At 37.4% G+C, this 21248-nt stretch overlaps 2 protein-coding genes across 2 annotated transcripts; both read left to right on the forward strand.

Annotated features, from left to right (window-relative positions):
- The first annotated feature begins 2495 nt into the window (after positions 1 to 2495).
- LOC127369384 (uncharacterized) lies at positions 2496 to 6231 on the forward strand. The gene is made up of 7 exons (XM_051410682.1): positions 2496 to 2808; positions 2896 to 3040; positions 3349 to 3462; positions 3588 to 3732; positions 5352 to 5500; positions 5609 to 5742; positions 5854 to 6231. Exons 1-7 carry the CDS (start codon positions 2703 to 2705, stop codon positions 6000 to 6002), a joined length of 942 nt encoding a protein of 313 aa, XP_051266642.1. The 5' UTR covers positions 2496 to 2702; the 3' UTR covers positions 6003 to 6231.
- Positions 6232 to 6947: 716 nt separating this feature from the next.
- LOC127369723 (uncharacterized) lies at positions 6948 to 10319 on the forward strand. The gene is made up of 7 exons (XM_051411367.1): positions 6948 to 7272; positions 7966 to 8110; positions 8699 to 8812; positions 8918 to 9062; positions 9156 to 9304; positions 9429 to 9568; positions 9653 to 10319. Exons 1-7 carry the CDS (start codon positions 7128 to 7130, stop codon positions 9820 to 9822), a joined length of 1008 nt encoding a protein of 335 aa, XP_051267327.1. The 5' UTR covers positions 6948 to 7127; the 3' UTR covers positions 9823 to 10319.
- Positions 10320 to 21248: the final 10929 nt, after the last annotated feature.

The following is a 21248-nucleotide window of genomic DNA, read 5'->3' on the forward strand; positions in this document are numbered from 1 at the left end:
GGTAATTGCTTTTCTTTGCCGGCATCCTGACAAAAAAAAAGTTGTCAGTATTTTAATATTTATCACTGCTTGGCTGTAATCGCTGTGTGATGCAGAAAGCCTATGAGAACTCATCGTTGCCAAGACCTACATGAGTCATAAAGTGAATCATAATTTATTACCAAAGTGACAGTGATCCTTTATAATACCCATCATGCGCATATCTCTCATAATGTAAGTGATCAAAGATGGCGGGCATGTAATTGGATATGATTTCATTCATTATATGATGAGCAGCCGACAAATTGGGCCTTGTCCTCTGCCAGCAGTATGGGTCACAGCAATCAGTCAGTCAACTTGAAAGAGTCGTCCAGACACAATGTGGGATTACAACATCAGAAATAAAGCCAAATGCTGTTCTGGAAGTCTCCGTAAAGTCAACAGTCATGTTAAGTGTTCTCTTGGTAAATTTAGCCTCGTACACTGAGGAAGAGCTTGTTGACTCGATGGTCATGAAGACCTTCTAGTGCTCATAAGCATCAATACAGAGCTTTCGTTTTCTCCCACATGTATCAGGTATTATGACTCAACTCTAGTATGTGTGTGCTTGGGCTGTTTGAGTGTGTAAGTGAGTGCATACCTGTGTATTACTGCACATTTGTGTGCCAGTCCATAAAACCTTTAATGCAAGCTCCCCTAGAGGAGCTCTGCATTAATTATTGCCGAGCATTAAGTACAATACACCACAAGGCAACATCTGCTGCCAGGTAAGGAAAATGGCAGGGGAAGTTTCCTGGGTCGAGTGCTCCCTTTAGAAAGGTTGAACCTCAGCTGGGCTGCCGTGTCAAGGCCTTCCTGCCCACAAGCTTAGAATGTGAATGTTATAATTTTGTTCCAGTGTTCATGAAAATTAATGTAATATGAGATTTTGAATACCAATATTTGTTTTTGTACTATGCTAAAATGCTAAGACTCCCTTAAAGTTATAATCTTTACGATTTTCCATTTTATTCATGATCTGCATTTTTTCTGCAAAAAGTATTTACATTCTGTAATGAAATTCTTTGATGTTAACAAGAAAGAAGAAATAAAACTGACTAGATTTGACTTTTCATCATTGCTCAGAAATATGTTGTCATACTGGAAGTGGAAAAGTAAAATGAAATCACTCAAATATAAATACTGAAGTCTCTGCCTCATAAAGTTACAGTAGTAGGCAGCAACGGAAGGAGTACTCAGATATTTGACTTGAGTAAAAGTAGCTATACCACAGTATAGAAATACTCTGTTTTATGTACAATTCATGCTATACTTATATACTTAAGTAGCAAAAGTAAAAGTACTTATTATGCACTATATTGTATTTTATATTATTAGAATATAAATACTGATGCATTAATGTGTAAAGGTGGAACCAATTTTGATTACTTTATATACTTCTGGGTCACTTGTGAAATGCCCCAGGGGTTCAATAAAGACTTATTATATTTGATCAAATTAATCTGAACATGCAAAGCAACTAAATGTAGTTAAATAGAATACAGTAGTTCAATAAATGTACACCACCACAAGTAGGTGTGAAAAGTGTCTCCAAGCAGAGTCGGATCAGAATAGATAAAAAGCTCTGTGATTCAGTACTTTCCTTAGAATCCATGCTGAATTTATATGTAAATGAAAAGTACCTGATACCACACACTCTCACAAGACAACACCACCTTCCACAACTACCACACCATCATGCAATGGTGCCACTGTGTGGAAGAAAGCTGCACGCACAACCTGCAGTGACTACATAATGACAAATGGATTACATACAGTATAAATCAGCACAAAATCAACAAGGTTTCAGCCCTACGCTTTCAGTTCTTCCCTACAATACAAACATAGAAGGTAAACAATAGGCCAGATTAGAGCTTTACTATAATGAAATACTGGCAGCACTGTAGCAATACATCAACATTTTTTGAGGAAAAAAAACAAGAAATAAAATAAGAAAAAACACTTTTACTGGAATTCAGATCAATTTAATTTTTAAAAAATCATACTGATGACAAATTGCATAACTTAATACTGATAATTTAAGTAATGACTTCCAGGTCAGCTAATACTGTAACCTCATTATTCTTGATTTAATTTGGTGCTACATTTATTAAACAATGATCGTATTAAATCATGTCAGTAAAATACATTTGTAGAGAGATGTGGCCTGGCTGATCTGAATTCTTGCCATCCTCAAGCCCAATCCATTAGTTCAAAGTAAATTCCAGTAAGGAGGTTCAAGTTTTGGCTGCTGGTTCAGTATACTTTCTATTTCTATTCTATTCTAAAATCTCACACTTTCCAAATATGTCCTGATTTTCTTTTCACACCCCACGGTCTTTACTCTTTACCCTGCATTTAACAACTAAACAGCAGAGTGTTTATGACAGGGGAAGATAACAGATGCTCAGTGAAGGAATATAAAAACCGATGACACAATATATTGTATATCATGCCAGGTAATTGGTAGAGGTACTGTCATTCCCTATACGAGACCTGCAAATGCTGGACTACATTTGTTGCGGAAGAACCATAAAGACTGAGAACATATTAGAGTGGATTTAACTCTAAATTCAGACTTTTATGTATCGAGAAAATACATAATGTGTTTTTGCTCTGGATGTTATTTTGTCTAAAATGTAAGTTATTTCCTTTTGTGGACTTTGACTCCTCAGACCATCATCATGGCAACCAAGAGCCCAGCCCGTGTTGTGCTCATGTTTGTTGGATTGCTTACCTTTTTGGCTGCTATCACCTTCAACTCTCTATCAGGATTTGGTGCTAAATCAGGTGATTATTTGTCAGATTAATCAAATCAGTTTAATTTTGTAAAGTATGTTATGGAATGAATAACCAATTGTGTTTCTCTCAATACAGGTGTTTTCAAGCAGAGTACAGAGGATGTGACACTCAAGTATACAACACCCATAACTCCTGCTCAGTGGGCTCTGTTTGTCTGGGATTTCATATATATTTGGATTCTTGCTATGTTTATATACTTTTTAGTAGGACTCTGTAGACGGTAGGCTTCTACACCATTTGTCATATTTTCATACATAATTTACAAAAGGGATAATGCTTAATAGCTGCATGCCACTGCATAAATGTGTCTATTTCTTAATGCTTTTATCTCATCCTCTTGCATTATTGCACGCACCAAATCACTCCACCTACTCCAGAGGCAATTTAGTCTTCCTCTGTGCAGTCATTTTCTCGTTACATGTTGCAGATTGCTCTGACATAGTATGATTATTTCCCCACAGGCACTATTTGTTTGCTGTGGTGTATTTTCTCTCCCGAATCAAACAATATTATTCTTGCTCCCCGCAGGACTGCTCATGACTGGATGTACACCACGCCTGCAGTGTTACCCTACGGGTTTCATGTCTCTATTATCATCAATTTTTCCTTGAATATTACATGGTTGTTTCTGTTTGACAGAGAGTGAGTGTGAGTCCATGTTGGCCAAACAAACATGGTCGTCTATTTCTGAGAATATGATTAACGGCTGTATTTTTTGTTGGCACTCCTGACAGTTTAAATGTCTGCTTTTCTCTGTGTGTGTATAGGTTGTTGCTGCCAGGGCTGATAACCTCAGCACTTATGACAGTCACCGATTACATGATCCTATTCTTCTCCTGTCATGGACTGAAGATCTATGGAGCCTGGTTGAACAAATATCGAAACGCAGACCTTTGGCTCATCAGAATATTGGTAAAATAGGCATTCTTTCTCCTTTTTGGACTTTGAAATAGGTGATTTTCTTAGATCTCCACTTGGCTTCAAAGGGAATAACGAGTAAAAAAAGAAGGAAGTAGAGTGTGTTTGGTTTACAGACAGTGTAAAGTCTCAGGAAAAAGCTTGTAAAAAACAGTAATAAATTTGCACATTCACCAAACAAAGGTGCTCTTTGGAGCGAAGCATTAAACATGCATAGTAGCCTATAGTAAAGATTTAAAAGCAATTTTGTATAGGACTGTTACACTTACACGTTTTAGTAGTGGCCTTCATCAAGATACATTTTAACCTTTACTGCCTTTCATTTCCCTCTTTCAGAAACAACACTCTAATCTCATCATTGCCTTGGAAAACATAACCCATATTTGCATGAAAAACTCAAAATTAAAAACAAAAACAAAAAAATAGTGTGCTGTATCCTTATAAGCAACTTTCTTATAAAGTTGTAACTGTGAACTTTAACAGCCAAATGCTGTCACTGTCCAGTGAAAACCATGTCTCCCCAAATTTGGTGATACTGAACTTTTCACTTAAACACAGACAGTTATGTATTATATATTTATAGGTGGAGAAAAGGCACCTATTTCTTAAGCTAAATAAGTATCTAAAAACTCATGGAATTGTCTGAGAAATGGAAATTAAAAGATAATTTCACACAATACAGTCTGTTTACAGGTCTTCGGAAGTAATGTTGCACATGTGAAAAAAGTTGTATAAAGCCTTTTCTTGTAGGGAGGTGCGTGAAATCTAATACATTTCCTCAAGTGATGTCACTTTAGGCAACATTGGTTGGGGGCTGAAGACTACAAGTTTGAAAATGAAAAAATCTTGGTGTATGGAGGTAGAAAGGAATGAGCTTACCAGACCTCTGTAGCCCGCTTCTCATCTCTGCTTGATGCTAGTGGCACGAGGCTATATTAGCTGCTGCTACTAGTGTAACACACCCAAATCTCTGACCAAACAGTCGGTGGGCAAGTTGTATTGTGGGTTATATAAGCACCAGGATTTGACAAGGAAGAAGAATACATGAAAAAAGAGACACAGTGTTCTCACAGGACAGTGAAGATTTATTATTGAAAAGCTTCTTCAAAATATTTCCTTATTCCATTCTGACTATGGTGGTGTCACAGTCTACGTTTCTTCTATTCCTGCCCTATAGAGCTGTTCATCTACAGTAGACTTAAAGGTCCAGTGTGTAAGTTGGAGGATCTATTGACAGAAATGCAATCTAATATTCATATGTATGTTTTCATTAGGTGCTATCTGCAACTTCACTGCTAGATGCCACTAAATCCTACACAGTGGTCCTTTAATGGAATTGTTTGTCCATTTGCTAGAGTTAGATGAGAAAATCAATACCATTTTAATACCTGTATGGCAAAGATTAAGCTGTGTGGCCTGCTTGTAGTGCTAAAACTGGTAGTTGATCAATAGAAAAATAACAATGACTGGTCATTTCAGGCCTAGCTGCCGAGCTAAAAAAATAATTGTTTGTACTGTCTGGACTCCAACATTAAATTAAGGATGCTTATATGTTGCCTAAATAGACATCTGCATTACTAATCATTCAAGCTTATTTCATTGTGTTAAATCAGGTGCAAAATGGAGTAGCAGTATATGCAACCTGGGGGACTCTCTACACTCTACTGAACTTGACGATATACTTACAATATCAGACAGATAAATCGAGATGTGATTGTGCAATATTGTCACTGCTGCTGCTTCTGATGAAGCTGTTAGCCTGGTGAGTCTGACTCCCTGCTGTGTTCTGTCATTTAGCTGTGGGTGTTTTTTCTTCCCCTGAGAGACGATATAACTCAAGTCTTCTGTCTTTGTCTCCCTTTGCTCCAAGGTTTCTGTTAGAGAACTTCTACCTTGATGAGCATGTGCGTTATATTGTGACCATTTACCCTGTGGTAATCCTGTGGTTGACAGGCACCCTGAGCAATTCTACCTCTCTTGATAGTCCCATTTACATCTTTGCAGGTACTGCTTGATACCACACACTCCCAATGTACCTTTCTCATTTCTCTGTACATTGATCATTGAATTATATAGTTATTTATTCTATATTCTCTCTATATTTTCCCTATTCAGCTTGGATCCTAGCTATTTCCTGCGCCATGTTTGTGGCACGAATTGCCCTGGTCACATGGAGGCATCACAAACGACAGCTTTACAACACCAGTGCACCCACTATGTCACCAGTAGAAATATCCTTGACACAAAGAAAACTCTTTCTATAATTATTATTATTATTATTTTTTTACTCATTCTTTTTTTGTTTTTTCTTTCCCAGTAGTGTTCTTCTGGATGGCAATCTCAGTCAATCGATATGAAATTTACAGTCGATTTAAACACTACAATCAAAGTGTAAATAATGCTAAAATGTGAAAACTAAAACAATTGTGCATTACGCAGCTCACATAAAAATTACTCTACAGTTGTTTAACAAATAAAAGAAAAAATGGAAGTAAAAAGGAAGTCATGATTATTTTTTGAATTCAGTTTTTTTAATCATTCACAGTCAAATGAAATAACAATACATAGAATTAATTATGGGCTAATAAAATAAGAATACTAAGAAAAGATGAAAAACAAGGAAAGACAACAAAGATTACAGAACAATAATAAAAAAATGTAATCAACCTTCGGGCATTTCCCAGCACAACAACATTTCCTCTTGTGTGATTTACCTAAACATTTGTAAATCTACATGATAAACATTTTATTAAGAAAGTACGCGTTAAGACAATTGGACCTTTGAGAAGTCTTATTCAAGGCTGAAACTAACGGTATATTCTTAATATAACCAATCTGTTTGTCCATACAATGAATGTCAAAAAATAGTGAAAAATGGCCATTACAGTTTCTCAGTAGAGAAGGTGACCTTTTCAAATAGCTTGTTTTTTTTTTTCAACCAAAAGTACAAAATCCAAAGATATTCAGTTTGCAGTAATATAAAAAAACAGAGAGAACAGAAAATCCTCATATTAGAGAAACTGGAAACTTTGCTTGAATAATAAGTTAACTAATCAATAAGTCACACAAACATATCCCTGTGATAAGTAACTATACCAAGTGAAAACTGATGTGTATAACTGTATCAGTTGAGTGCCCTAATGTCAGCATCTGCCTGTTGGACAGAAAAGAAGACATAGTACCAGTGCTTTGTCTCTTTATCTTTCTGACACACACACACACACACACACACACACGCCCCTTACAGTATCATAATTACAGGGATTAACAGCTCCAATCAAAGTGATACCATAAAACTGTACAGTGCATGCAGCGATCCAAAGTCCAAAATATCACATTGTGGTGACAAATATTGTGCCTAACAGTGTTCTGAGCTGTAGTTAGGCACTATGGTGAGGTTCCGGATGTCTTCCCTCTTAGAGAAAAACAGTGACCATATAGTGGTACATGCTGGGAGCATTGGCCTGGCTGTCATTACCCAGATGATCTCAGAAATCTTCTTCATTCTGGCAAAGGACAGCTGCGTGCCCAATGGTGAGTGACTTTACATCTACTGTATATTTCAGCCATGTAATCGAAACCAGAGGGTAGCATTCAGAGCTTGAAATTTGGAGAATTTGATGTTTTAAATAAGATGGTCTTGTGCCCATAGTGATGTGTTATTAGTAAATGGCGGTGTCACATACTTCAGTCAGCAGTCAGGATGATGATATACTGTATTTTAGTGTTTAACTTATGATGATTAAGAACTTGTAGCATATTTAGCTATGGATATTTAATGTGACAGAGGAATGCTTAATATTGGAAGCCATATCTTCAGGGGCTTAACGTTTTACTGTGTACTTCTTACTGAAAGACCTTTGCCCTGACAGTCCTTTGATGTCATTTTTGCTAGCTATTGACCTGGATGGAGGCCAATGAAACCAACTTGCCATATAAAAACACTCACACACACACACACACACACACACACACACACACACACACACACACACACACACACACACACACACACACACACACACACACACACACACACACACACACACACACATACCTTGCAATCTAGACTGATAATCTATAATTCTATAAAAATTGGATGTTTTATTACAGTGTCTTTAGGAGAGTATATATTTGAAGGGGATCTTATTAATGTCCCAGCTACCTGTCTGGAAATTTCTCATATATCCTAACCAAGAATCAGTGATATTTTTTCTTGTCATTCAGCTCTGTTTCAGACTTCATCCAGGGATGTGTCTGAGACCTTCCCCCTGGAGGTGACTATGGACTGGTGGTCAGGAAGTTACTGCATTATGATAGACTTTTGGTCTAAGGCTTGGCTCCTACATGCAGTGGTCAACCTTTTCAAAAGGTAGGGGGGATGGTGTCTTTAAGGCTTTATACAATGCTAGAATAAAATGCGGTTTAGCATAGCTTCTGGGGTAATTGAAGGACCAGTGTGTAGGATTTAGTGGCATCTAGTGAAAAACGGTAGGGTAACAAAACAACAATTCATATATTCAGGTGATAATACATTAATGATAACACACTTATGAATATTATTTTCCATTTGTGCCGATAGAACCTTCTAAGTGTTACACACTGGACCTTTAAAGTTACAATCCTTAAGATTTCAGTCCTGTTTGATTTTTTTACAAATGCGGTTTAATACTAATCCCAGAAAACACTTCTTTAGCTACTACTTTGTCAGAAATCTGTTTACAGTGCAATCGAAAAAAACTTATAGTAAGTATGCGCAGGTAGGCAATATTAATTCCAGCAGGGGCAGGAATGGCGGACTCCGCCACTAATGATTAAAACTACTTTATGGAAAGGTAATAACAGAATGTAAATACATTGAATGGCATATGCTGAACCATAAATAGTATCAACAATTGAGCTTGATTTAATAAAATTCTCATGGTTTATAACTTGAAGACTGTTATTGATCCATCTGTAGAAATGTCCTTGGTCCTGTGTCTTGCAATCCGGAAATCCACCCTCCAGTATTTTATCTGATGTGGACCATGATTAACATTGCAAGAATGTGCAGCATGTCTCTGTGGGACAGACAGTAAGTCAATTTTCTCATACAAGGGTAGACACAACTACAGTAACATTTACACTCACAAAGGAATATGTGTGCACAAGCAATCAAAGCTGCTGTTGCTCTCTACAGTGATATACTTGCAGCCGTCGCACTGAGTTGGATTCTACCAGTCCTCAGCTTCTACATGCTCTACATGTCCTACTCCAATCTCAACAAGCACAAAGCATGGTTAGCCATTAACAACTCTAGTGTGATCTCGTGGACACGTTACCTGGTGAGGCCGCTTGGTCAAATTTAACATTTTGCCACCATGAGTTGTGTGAATTTCAACTCCATGTATATGTATATGCTTTGTCATTTGTGGCAGACCCAGAATGGCTTGGCAGTGTTTGCCTGGTGGGCTCTTTTGAATGCTGTGGTGGGTCTAGGCATTGTCTTCAAGTACAAAGTTGGTGTGCCGGACCCACTAATCAGCACCATTGTCCTCACCATAGTCTTCTTGTGCACTGTAACCTGGTAAGGACAAAAATACTGGAGATTTAAAGGAATGCCTAATATTTGCTTTTGGCTTTTGTTTGTAAAGCAAATTTATGGAAAGATTTTATTTTAAAGAAGTGATTGAACATTTTGCTACCCTCAGGTTCATCCTACAGAGATTCCTGTTAAACAAGTACTTGCGCTACACATTCAGCGTTTACCCCATTCTAATTCTGGGCCTGGGTGCAATGTTTACCCGAAGCTATTGTGTCAATGACCTGGCTGCAAACACAGTCTATTGTGGTAAGATGCCACCTTGTGCACATTTAGCAAAGAATTGTTCATCAAATTCATTGTGAAAGTTTACCCTGTCCTCTCTTATCCTAGGGTTCCTTATGCTCCTGATGACCACCATGAGCTTGGTCCATTTAATCTCTGAATGTTTGCACACGGATGAGTCAAGCAAGCCTCTTGCCACGGAGCCTTATCTGTCTTTTGAGGGCTGTGAGACGGTGTGCCGACCTGAGGGCACCATCAAACACAAACCTCAGAAGTGATGACATGAAGAAAGCCTTCTGCAAAATCTAACAATAAAATTATAAAACAATTAAATATAACAACTTGTGTATTATGCAACAGTGAACATTTGCAAGGGTGCACTTTATATTAATCACCAAAAGGGGGCAGCATATGCTCACTTCACACTGAGAATGTGCCATGACAAACAAAAGCTCTGTTGTACCAGAAGATGGCACAGTAATTCAAGCTTTTACAGGGAATTTATCTCTGTGTTGAGCATGTGATTCAAAATTGAATACAAAAAGTCTATAGCAGCCCAAAAAAAATAAAACGATTATCCATTGTGGCTCTTACAATTTTTGTGCTTATGGGGTCAAATTTTATCCGTCTTTATTATCCTAATGCACACATAACTCTCAATATAAGAGGAACCAAGGCGAGGTTAAAGGGAAAAAAACACAATAGCTTGTTTTTTATGAATTTTCCAGATTGGTGAACAAACAAAGTTCATTAAAAACCTCTGTACCCTCTCTTACCCCCTCTCTGCGTCTCTTACTGTGTCTGTGACGTGATACTCCAGAGATAATCACACACGCTCAAGTTTATAAGTGCCCTCTTTCTTGATGCGGCTTAAAGGATGGAATATCAAACATGCCCGTTGGCTGTGGGGAAGAGCAGCACGACCTTTGATGAGGACGCTGGGCTGAATGAAACCGAATGTCAGATGAAAGCAGCGGGGAAAAAAAGACAATAGGGATACAATGAATGTGTCCATGGATGGACATGCTGACCACACAGCCAAGCAAATTGGTCTCCATCACGTGCTCTTTTTTTCCACATATATACTACATCAGTTCTGATTAAGATGCATCTAAAAAAAATATATTATTTGGATTGCTAATCCTATTGTTGCTTTTCCTTGCTGTTGGTGAAGTGTTATTTTGGTATTTACAGACAGATATTAGATTGCAAAAGTGCCTTCTGTTGTGGGTGGATGTCTGTGACCCTGATCATAAACTCATGTTGGCAATTTATTTTACTGCCTCATTTGGAGAAAACCCTGCTGAATGCTATTCTCTGCTATCTCTGGCTTCATAATGCAGAACTGATTTGCTTTCAGGGTCGTCGCTAAAACAGGAAGAGTTAGAGCACGCAGGAGTGGAAAATCACTAATTACAAATCACATCACTAAAAAGTTATTTTTGTGTTTGTTGAGTAAGCAACTCTGCTTCCAGAAACATTGATTTGGATGGAGTATAACACTGTAGGAACTACAAAGAGCTGCCTGCAGTGATGATATTGTGACTCAATCAGGAGGATTTTCCATTTATGTTTGATATAAACCTCTTGTTTTAAGTACAATTGAAACGGTTAGTTGATTAATTGATTTGTTGATCAACAGAAAATGAAAACTGAATCTGCAGTTGTTGATAATGAATTAATCATTTAAGTCTTTTAACCCAAAATGTTTTAAGATGTCACCTCGGTGTTCTGGGAAATTACAAGCAGCACTTTTTGTCATTTTCTAGCTTTTTATTGAACTTTTAAGAAATGATTGTCACGACAGGATAGTGTTACTGCATTAAAAGGGGAGAGGGATGAGCTGGAAGCGTGCCCTCAAATTATTAGTCTGCATTGGCATTTCTGTAGTGAATTATAATAACCTTTATTCAGAGTAAACTTGAAAAGAATTTACTACTTCCAGTAGTAAATAAATTCCATTTGAGTAGGATAGCCTCGTAGTATTTTCGCTCCTGACAACATAATGCATCAGCTTAGATGATTAAACAATAGCTATACCACAATGCAGCCGTGAAAAATATTTGGCAAGAGCAGAAAATTAGATTCCCCACATACCATTCGCCCTCCAGTAACAGATTAAATAAGTCCAATCAAATTTCCTTTAGAACTTAATTTCAACTATTCCCTCCCTGGCAAAACAGTTTTTATAAATACCAACAAGTGTTCAAAGTCATTTAAAGATGTCAGGTGATAGTGTATTAAAGGTGGCTGCAAAGTCCATTAAATTGCTTCATGGATGTGACTCCGGCACATATTGCTCTGTGGTGTGTTATCACATTTTCCCTCTGAGGCCAAATCCTCCCTGAAGTAAAACACTGGGGGGGAAAGGCAGACGTGAAGGAGGAAATGGAGGTGTTTTACTGTCTGGCGGGATTGTAATTGTTTCTATACTCCCCAAAGACCTTTTTCCCCATAAGAGAAATAACCTAGATATGCAAATTTGCATTCCCAATTAATTTAATTCATATAATTATGCAGAGAAAAGATATTGGGTTAAAAAGAAGTCTTACCTATTGCCAAGTTGTCCTCCCACTTAAGTCCCCTCAATCTGCAGGGTACAGCTAAATTAGCTTGGAATATTGAAGCATGCTCGGCTACACAGACGAGCACCAATTATCTCTGACATTTTAATGAGTGGTCTTCAGCCTTTTGGAATCAACAAACAATGAGTTGGTAGAAATCAATACAAGAAGAATACAAGTAGAATGTTTTAATGTAGTAACTAAATGCATAACCAGGACCTTATGACCCAATTACAGCCTTGTACTGGCCTTTATGTTTGAGTAAATTTCACTATGCTCTTCCATGAGATCTGGTTATGTTCAAAGTCTCCCAGAGCACAATTATGCTTCATTGGCTGCACTGAAGGACTGTTTAATTAAAAAGGCCTTTTAAAATAATGATTTATTGACTTACAGCTGAAATACTATTCAAATGTATTCATATTTGTTCTAAGGCAATACCAATCGTTTGTAATTAGAATAAACCATTCTTTATTTTCTTTAGTTCAATCTATTGCATTTTATGAGGAAGGAAGTTGTTTTATGTTCTTTTGGAGGGGATATCAAGCATATTTGTTGAAAACAATACAAAAATGCCCCCATCTGCAGGATTTGTTCATAAAGCAAAAAAAAGTAAACTATTAAAAGGATCAAACTATTTTGAAATCTGACCTGCAACCAGAAATGATGAAAATCTTTTTTGGTTTATATGACTGGTTTCCTTCAAAAGTAACAGATTAACTTAATCCACTCACTCAAGAGAGTTTCATTATTAAACAAACTAGTCACAAAATATGCATTCAGATATCTCATTTTAACTTTCTCAGCAGTATTGTGGTTTCAGGAGTCAACTTTCAATATAACACTAGCACAATGCAAGTAACAATACAGTCTGTGCACCATTTCATTATAGCAGCTACTGTATATCTAGGACTTAAAGCAATACTGTGATGAACAAGAGTTGAATAAATACATTTCGATTGGTATTCAAAGTGTTTAACATGGTGTGTGCATTTCAAAAAAGCTGACAGGGCAACAACAACATGCAGGAAGGCTGACATATTTGCTTTCGCTGGAAGCAAACAAACTTCAGCAATCCTCGGCATTACATATGTGGCACAGTGATGCCAATTAGCTTGGTAAAACAATTAGAATATATGTAAATGCTTTGAATTAATTAATCCCATGACACAGTTACACTAATTAGCTGGTAATCCCTGAGTCCTATTGCTCCATATTTAAGAGAAACCCACTCAGTCCAGATATGGGGACAGCACACACCAAAGAGTGAAATCTGTAAGAATAATTATTACTTGAAATTATGATTTTTTTAAGCGACATCTGACTAATTAGTGGTGGTGCTTTTTCGTCAGTGCAGACGAGCATTGATGTAGTCTTCTAGGACACAGGCAAACCAACAAGGAACTTGTTGATGTTAATCAAAAGATATAGATTTTAATTTACAGTCGTAATTAAGGGTGTAATAATTATACAGAACACGGTTCTCTTGTGGTCTTAAATTACTTTAAAAAGATAGAAATGTAATCCAGCACCACATGCTTAGAACCAGTCTGAAGAGCTGAACAGTTGATGATTGATGAGGACACTAATAAACTGTCTACAGATGTTTTCCACATCTGTTATTTCTGCATGAACTGTTTGTTATCACCTACTTGCTACTTCTGGAATGATTCTTTGACAACACTTGTGGCATGATTATATTAATATGACTGGTTCACAGTCATGTTTTTCCTGCATTTAATGTCACTTGTGTGTGCTAGGTTTGTATTGTGTATCTGTCTGGTAATGTGTCAACATAAATTAGGAAAGCCTGTTTCCTTTTATTGCCATTGGTGAACGAAGTAATTCTGATTCTGAACATTTGAAAAAGAACACACACACTCGGGGAAATATGAGGGGCATGTCAACAAGATGTATAAACAAAAGTGCCTGCAGGAAAAAAAAAACTGGAAAGGGTTTGTTCTTGAACTGCTGCTGAATAGATTTTGAGAGCGAGCCTAGTTTCATACTTTATTCCGAATTAATTAAAATGATGTCACAATACATGGACTCGCAACTCAAACAAGTGTTTTCACTTATTTGTGTGACTGTTGAATCAGCATCACCTTGACTTTGTTTCAAGCAACAAACAAACAGACGTAAAATTGCTAATAACATGAGAGCTGCCATGATGATTGAACGCCAATTTGAAAGATAATCTTATGTGCTTCTGTTACTCACATACAGTATATCACATTTGTTTGGTATATAGCAAGTCTATGATGAAAGCTATAGACTCTGCACAGTGATGAAAAGGCTCCAGAGCCAAGAAATAGCCCAGCAAATAACCTCCCATAAAATCAAAGTTTGATATTTTTACACTCAGGTTTTTGAACGGATTAAGCAAATGAGATATAAAGTGATATTAGTGAGCTTTAGAGGTGCTAGTTGGTGGATTTATTTACCATCTGGCAGACCTAGGCTAGGTGTGTCGCCCTGTTTTCAGTCTTTGTGCTATGCTAAGCTAACTATGTGCTGTGCTGGGTGTAGCTTACTATAAAGCATACAAATATGGGAGTGGGATCAGTCTTCTCATCTAACTCGCAACAAGAATGCAAATAATTTTATTTCTTAAAATGTCAAGCTATTCATTTAAAGCAGCAACAAGGAACTTTTATTTTCTGATGATTCTGTCAGGCCCTGTGGACAAAAGGGAGTTTCTACCACCTATTTCAATGACTTCAAGGTGAATCCAACCCTGTGGCAGGCATTAACTATACATACAATCTTCTTGCTGATGGTCTCATGTGCTTATGTAGGTCATATAGAGGCATCGGTATTCAATAGAGACTGTTTAACCAGCTAAAAACTCTGTGTAGTAGGTTTAACTATGTATAGATCTAAACCTCTACACATATTACACATTTGAATCTTACAGACAAACCTTCATTGTCTTCTGATGAAATATTAGCATAAGAAGATAAGAAGATATATGATGTAAAGAAGAGTAAGCTGAACACTAAAATATTTCTCTGATTTGTGGCTGGACAAGAAGTGTGTGGAGAAAATGTGAATGTGACTGATGCGTTTGTTGCTGAGTTTCCATTAAGAAGGCATTATTACTGGGAAATAATGATCAGAATGGGCTGTGTGAGCAAAACAATCATGTTTACATCCCTCAAGCCAATAAATAACATTACCCACTGAGCCTGTAGACAACCCCTCAAAACAATGGCAACAACCTGGAGGGAAATAGCCTAGCCTGCAGCAAAACCAATTCAGCCACTTAACACTTAGAATACTCTAACATCAACTCTTTGCACAACAACAAAAATCATCATAATTCAAATGGCCAGTATCAACAAAAAATAAATAAATCTCAGCAACAAACAAATTAAAACACAATTATTCATTATGCAAACACAGTATATAGTAGAGGACAGCAAAAAAAAAAAAAATAAATAGCAGCCAGCAGAACATGTAGGCCACAAACAGATCCATCAGACAACAGCCAGCAGCATAATGTTTGTCACTCAAGCACTTACTTACTATGCATGTTACCATAAGCATGCTGTTTGCTGTTTGTATAACAACAGCATTATTTCTGTGCTCTTTGTTTGTCCAATGTGAGATGGGTTTCTGATTGGGAAGGAAAATGTTGAGTGAAGCCAGTCTGACTGGACTGAATTTGTTATTCAAACTGCAAGTAAAATGCATTTCCACTAAATGCTCAGTATGTTTCTAGATGTAAAAAATGCAAAATGTGTCAAGGGGAAATATTACTACACCTGGAGGGAAGTGGAGTCTGTTTATGAGGAAAAGACTTATAATACTTATAAAGGAAAGACTGGGGTAATGAAACTATAGACTTCTAGTCATTTTCAGGATCAAAACTTCAGCTCCAGTCCACAAGTGAAAATGAGGAAGAAGATAGGCTAACCTTCCTAAATTAGATGTGTCACTACTGACTTCATATTAAGCCTTCCAACAGGGCAAAGCAAGGAGCTTACATACAGAAAATAGGACAGTATACTTACATTGTGTGGCTTCTGGCAAGGGATCAATTTCAAGTATCTGACTCATTGTACCCCAAAGGTCCAGGGTCTCTGATTGCAGCAAATTACAGATTAAAGGGCCCTTCATACTGTTACACAAGTGTTCCCGATGCACTGGTTGGTGTCTGAGATGACATGTGATGTGGGGTGTGGTGTGTGTATGTGTGTGTGTTGTAGGGCAGCGAGCTCTATGGCTTCCCAGCACTTTTTATTTTTAACTGAGTGAGGTGAGAGGCGGATTGGAGGAAAGGTGCCAGACTCATGAAAAGTGGGAGAAATCAACATGCCTTGACAACAAACTGTAGATGCATGTGTCTCCGATACTGAACACAAAGATGTTAACAGATCTGAAAAGATGATACAGCCTTGTGGTTTAAATTTAAAGGGCTTCCAGGCTGCAGTAGAACAATACTAGATGAGCAATTGTAATTCTGAGCCACACTTCTTGATTGTTGCACTTGAAAATGTTAATGTCATTTTAAAGAAATATGAAGCCTCGGCCTGTTTTACCTTGGCCTGTCCCTAGGAGCAGTAGATGGATGGCTCCTCTCAGAGTTTCCTGGCACATGACCTTGAGTGCTTTATTAATTTCCTTATTTTTTTAGGGCAATACCTCAGGCTATTCACCTAAAAGATGAGTCAGGGGATCACTTGAGGCATAAGATCTGAAATTAGACAATTGGCAGTTAAAAAGACTTCAACAGTTCATTAACTATTTCAATTAAAAATTCTTGTTGAAGAATAATTAAATTAAAATACTCAAATTAGCTTTTGTTTTATGTGTAAGCTACTCTTTTCAATTACTCAAAGGACAGTAATTATATAAGGTATTTAGTGACAGGAGTCTGGTTGACATCCAATGGTGTCAGAATTGTTTCAAGATGAAAAATGGGCAATAACTGCATACATTCGCTTCTGCTAGATTTATGCTTGAATTTAATACCATGTGACACAGATAGCTCTTTAAAAAGATAAAAGCAGAGGAGATAATCATGCATAAATCCTATGCTGAAGTTAAGATGCTTTGAAAAGAGCTTTAAACTAACTGGCATTAAATCACTTGAATTAAAAGCATATTCATGAAGATGATAAACTCATCTGGAACAATTAGATTCTCCCCAGAGTGTAAATAAGAGTTCATTTTAGGATAAATGACATGTGGATTCACATTCTTGACAGCAGTCTGCAATGCCTTTCACCCTAGGAGTTAAATGACCAAAGATCCGCAATCCATGCACTGACTCATTGTGTTTTGAAATGCATTGCACTCGATGTGTCATCTTTGGAAAGGTGTGAATAAGACTGAATATATCATCTGCATTGTGGTGATCCAAAACGAAAGGAGAGGCCAGGAAATCCTTCCCTGACAGATATACAGTTAGTGCATGTATTTATTTAATCGTATCTTTAAAAATCTAAACATAAATTTACAGATTTAAGAACCAGAAGGGGAAATAATGATTTAAAAATGATTTTCATCTCATGGGTCAGATTCCCCCTGTCCGTTTTCTTGTGTGAGGAGTCATAAATAAATAAGTGCTAGAAGAAAAAGTGCTATACACTGACAGTGACAGCAACATATCATATAGCTTTGCACTAACAATCTGACCATTCTTATAAATCTTTGGAGAAAGGAAAACTAAAGCCTCATTCTGTCATTTACAGCAGCTTGAAATTCGTGTAACATCGCAGGCTGCTAAAGTATTTCCAGTCTTGGCAAGTTCACAGCACCACACAGGGTCAGGGCAATTTATCAAGATGACTGCTGTACAATAAGGACACCATATTATGTGCAATGCCTAAAACCAGTCAAACGTTTCAGGGAAGATCACAGAGGTGGAATGAAAGACTGTGTTTTTCAATATCAACTTAGGGAAAGAAATAGAGATGGGTATTTTTGACTGAGAGGGGTGTTACTGGTAAAAATCACAACCAACCAATTAAAAAAATGTGTGGAGAAAAAATGTGTTTGAGTGTTTGTTTGAATCCTCATTAGCTGCTGTATCAAAGCAACCATTTCTCCTGGGGACCATATACAAATGCATATAGTGACAATACAAATAGACATCATTTCCACATAATTACATGATGGCAACGATAATACAACATGCAACAGCTATACTCATACAGACATTAACTTACTTAATATCATAATATCTACATGATAAAAAATCGTGTCAGTCAATAAAAGGCAAAATGTCCTTACTTTATCTATTTTCAGAAGATAATCCAATTCCATAATATTTTACAAATGGACACGATTTTGTTGCAAAAAAAAGGCTTTATAAGGTCTGTTTCATTATGATATTTCTAATAACAAGACTAAAAACAGTCTGCAGTCATCTTAGTAGCTCTGTTAATCTGTACTTAGGCAGAGCGCTGCTTAAAGTTAAAAGCTAATGCTTAATGGTTCACAAGCTGATGGTTAGAAGGTATAAGATTTACCATGTTCTCCATCTTAATTTTGCATGTTAGCATTTGCTAATTTGAACTAAACACAAAGTACAGTTGTGGCTGATGGGAATGGTATTTGCTCATAAACCAAGGTATTGGACAAATTGAATGAGGGTGCTATATGTTTAAGTTAATGGATCACCAAAGTGATTACAATTCATCATTCAATCCATCCAATAGTTGTCAAAACATTTCATTAAAAAGACAGCTTTTCATTTTTTTGGGTTAAAATGTGCAAACCGTTCACAATTATCATTTTTAATTTTATAGTTATAACATGCGGCTAAATTAAACAATGTAAGCTGTAAGTTAAGACATGCATTAATAGCTCTCTGAATCACCTATTGCATTCAATTTCGTTATATATTTCAGGTCAGGTTCCTATGCTGAATGTTGCGAATGCAGGTAAGCAAACACGCTGTTAAAGTAAAATGGCTTGCTGCAGTCTTTGGCATGCATGCTGTACCTGAGGTCATTGTCACACTGAGTGAACCTTGTAAAATATTTTTCAAGCATACTGTACAGTACAAGTTGGGAGCATGGTTCATGTGCAGGAATTTCTGCTCCCTGTGTACACTGCCAGCAGACAGTTAAAGAGGACCTCCACAACTCCATCCTCACAATTTATTGAATGACTTTTGCTTCATCTACTGGGCCAATGCTGCATGCCTCAGCACATCACAGCCTAACACCTTGCCTGTCTGAACCTACTCCTGCTTTGCCAGCTACTGACACATGCTGATGCTGTAATTAGGTGTGGGTGGTATAGTCAAGACAGATATCATTCACTCTCAGGGACAAATGACAGTAGGGCCTCACAGTATCAACCTTGTCGGCAAAATAGAGGAAGAATGTATGATTCAAGGTCAAAAGGTTTAGCCTTTTATCTGCTATTATTTGTCATTATTTATGATCACCTTAGGAAGTTTGTTGTTTGTGTGAAATCCCAAATAAAATGCTACAAAATTAAACACATAAATGTGAAAATGTGAAAAAATACTGATTGTAGCCAATAAACAGATCACAATTATTTGGAGTATATTCTAAGCAATTAACTCTTGTTTCAAATACATCATGACGCTGCTTCAACAGGGCAGTGTACCATGTACAACGTGTTAAAACATACTCACATGTAACCTCTTGGGATCACAGAACAAACAGAGGGTGCCCTAATATGATTTCCCGTGTTTCTCTGTGGTTCACCTTCAATCACTCATTGCACAATTTCTGCAGGCCAGACACAGGCAAGCCACTGAATTTATGTGGCAGGTTAAGCAGCAAAGTCCCTGATCCAAGACCACATCATATTTCTCTCTTTGTGGTACAAGAGCTACAGTTGCTGACAGTGTTAAATTCTGGTAGTAATAGGAATAATTGATGACTGGCTATTTATTGGGGACGAAACCAGTCTGGCGGGACAAGGTCAGATATGTGATTTACAGTATTGTGCTCAGACAAAGAGAAATAAAGTACCCTTTTGCCTCGGGCAAGGGAGCAGAGTAGAGCAAGTGTAATGTTTGCATTTAGTTTGAGTAAGGTAACAGCTGCTCAAAACAGGACACAGTGTGATCTTTCTGCTGACACAGAGCTAAATGTTAAGCTTGATTAGTGATTTTTTACAGTCTACACTGCATGATATGAGCTTTTCCAGTGTTTCCATGTAAGCCTGCTGCAGTGTATTTTCATCAACTCTGGAGACCAAACAGCTAAACAGCTGGAAGTGCAAGTATGTCATCTGTTTTAATAAGGAGCACTTTGCACTGACACTTTAAGTGGGCTGCATTAATGCCTTCATAGCTCTATAATTAGCAAGGCACAATTTCACAAAGCAGTTTATTCAGCAATGATTGCACAAGCAACTGCTAAGCTGATTTGATTTTGTGCATCATGCAGCATCACCTGTATGAGGGAATCAGGGGGGTGAGGCTCTGCTACTCAAATGTTTTCCTTGAGCAGGGGATGATGTGATAAACGCCAAGTGCACCTACACATAGCACATGTGCAGCTGCATATTTCATGGTTAGTTACCGAAGCGCACTAGGCCTCTTTGAGTAGGTGTCTCAAACAAATCCCATGGATGTGGAGGAAATAAGTGTTTAACAATTAGATAAACACTCATCGTACACTCAAAGGTTGCTGAATTAAGGGGGTGGAAGGTGTGTAATGTGACATTTACACCACAGTCACAGCTGTAGTCAAAGTACATGCAGTTTTAACGTGGGGCTTAATGCAGATTGTGCTGTCATAAACACAGTCCTTTTTTTCTATGATGCACATGCCTCCCAAGGCGCTGACTAGGGTCTGGAACAACAACTTTATGGGTTCTCAGTAGTAACTGATTTATTATCAGTTACTACAGAGATTCGTGGTGTGTCTGTGACTAAACAGTCAGTCCACAGTCAAGGCGTTGCTTTGTATTGTGTTATGTTATAAAGGACAGCTGTATGTCAGTTACCTTCACAGTAGCAGCCTGACATTATAAAATCAGTGTCTCTTGTATCCAGTGGTGGGCTCAGGCTGTCTGAGGGACAGGGGCAGAAGAAATTAAAAAAGGGGACCAGCTGCATTCAGTGAGGTCAGAAAAGTCATGATGCATTTATTGTGAAACGGTTCCAAACCATGGTTAAGATTAAAGTTGTTTTATTCTGTGAC

The sequence above is a fragment of the Dicentrarchus labrax genome, unplaced genomic scaffold (assembly GCF_905237075.1).
Source record: "Dicentrarchus labrax unplaced genomic scaffold, dlabrax2021, whole genome shotgun sequence".
Classification (NCBI taxonomy): Eukaryota; Metazoa; Chordata; class Actinopteri; family Moronidae; genus Dicentrarchus; species Dicentrarchus labrax.

Excerpts from the sequence above, each read along its gene's own strand:
- LOC127369384 (XM_051410682.1), top strand. The coding sequence starts at position 2,703 with ATGGCAACCAAGAGCCCAGCCCGTGTTGTGCTCATGTTTGTTGGATTG. Across the intron at positions 3,733-5,351 it reads TTTGGCTCATCAGAATATTG|GTGCAAAATGGAGTAGCAGT; the intron begins GTAAAATAGGCA and ends GTGTTAAATCAG. Across the intron at positions 5,743-5,853 it reads TCCCATTTACATCTTTGCAG|CTTGGATCCTAGCTATTTCC; the intron begins GTACTGCTTGAT and ends TTCCCTATTCAG.
- LOC127369723 (XM_051411367.1), top strand. The coding sequence starts at position 7,128 with ATGGTGAGGTTCCGGATGTCTTCCCTCTTAGAGAAAAACAGTGACCAT. Across the intron at positions 7,273-7,965 it reads GGACAGCTGCGTGCCCAATG|CTCTGTTTCAGACTTCATCC; the intron begins GTGAGTGACTTT and ends CTTGTCATTCAG. Across the intron at positions 9,305-9,428 it reads TTCTTGTGCACTGTAACCTG|GTTCATCCTACAGAGATTCC; the intron begins GTAAGGACAAAA and ends TGCTACCCTCAG.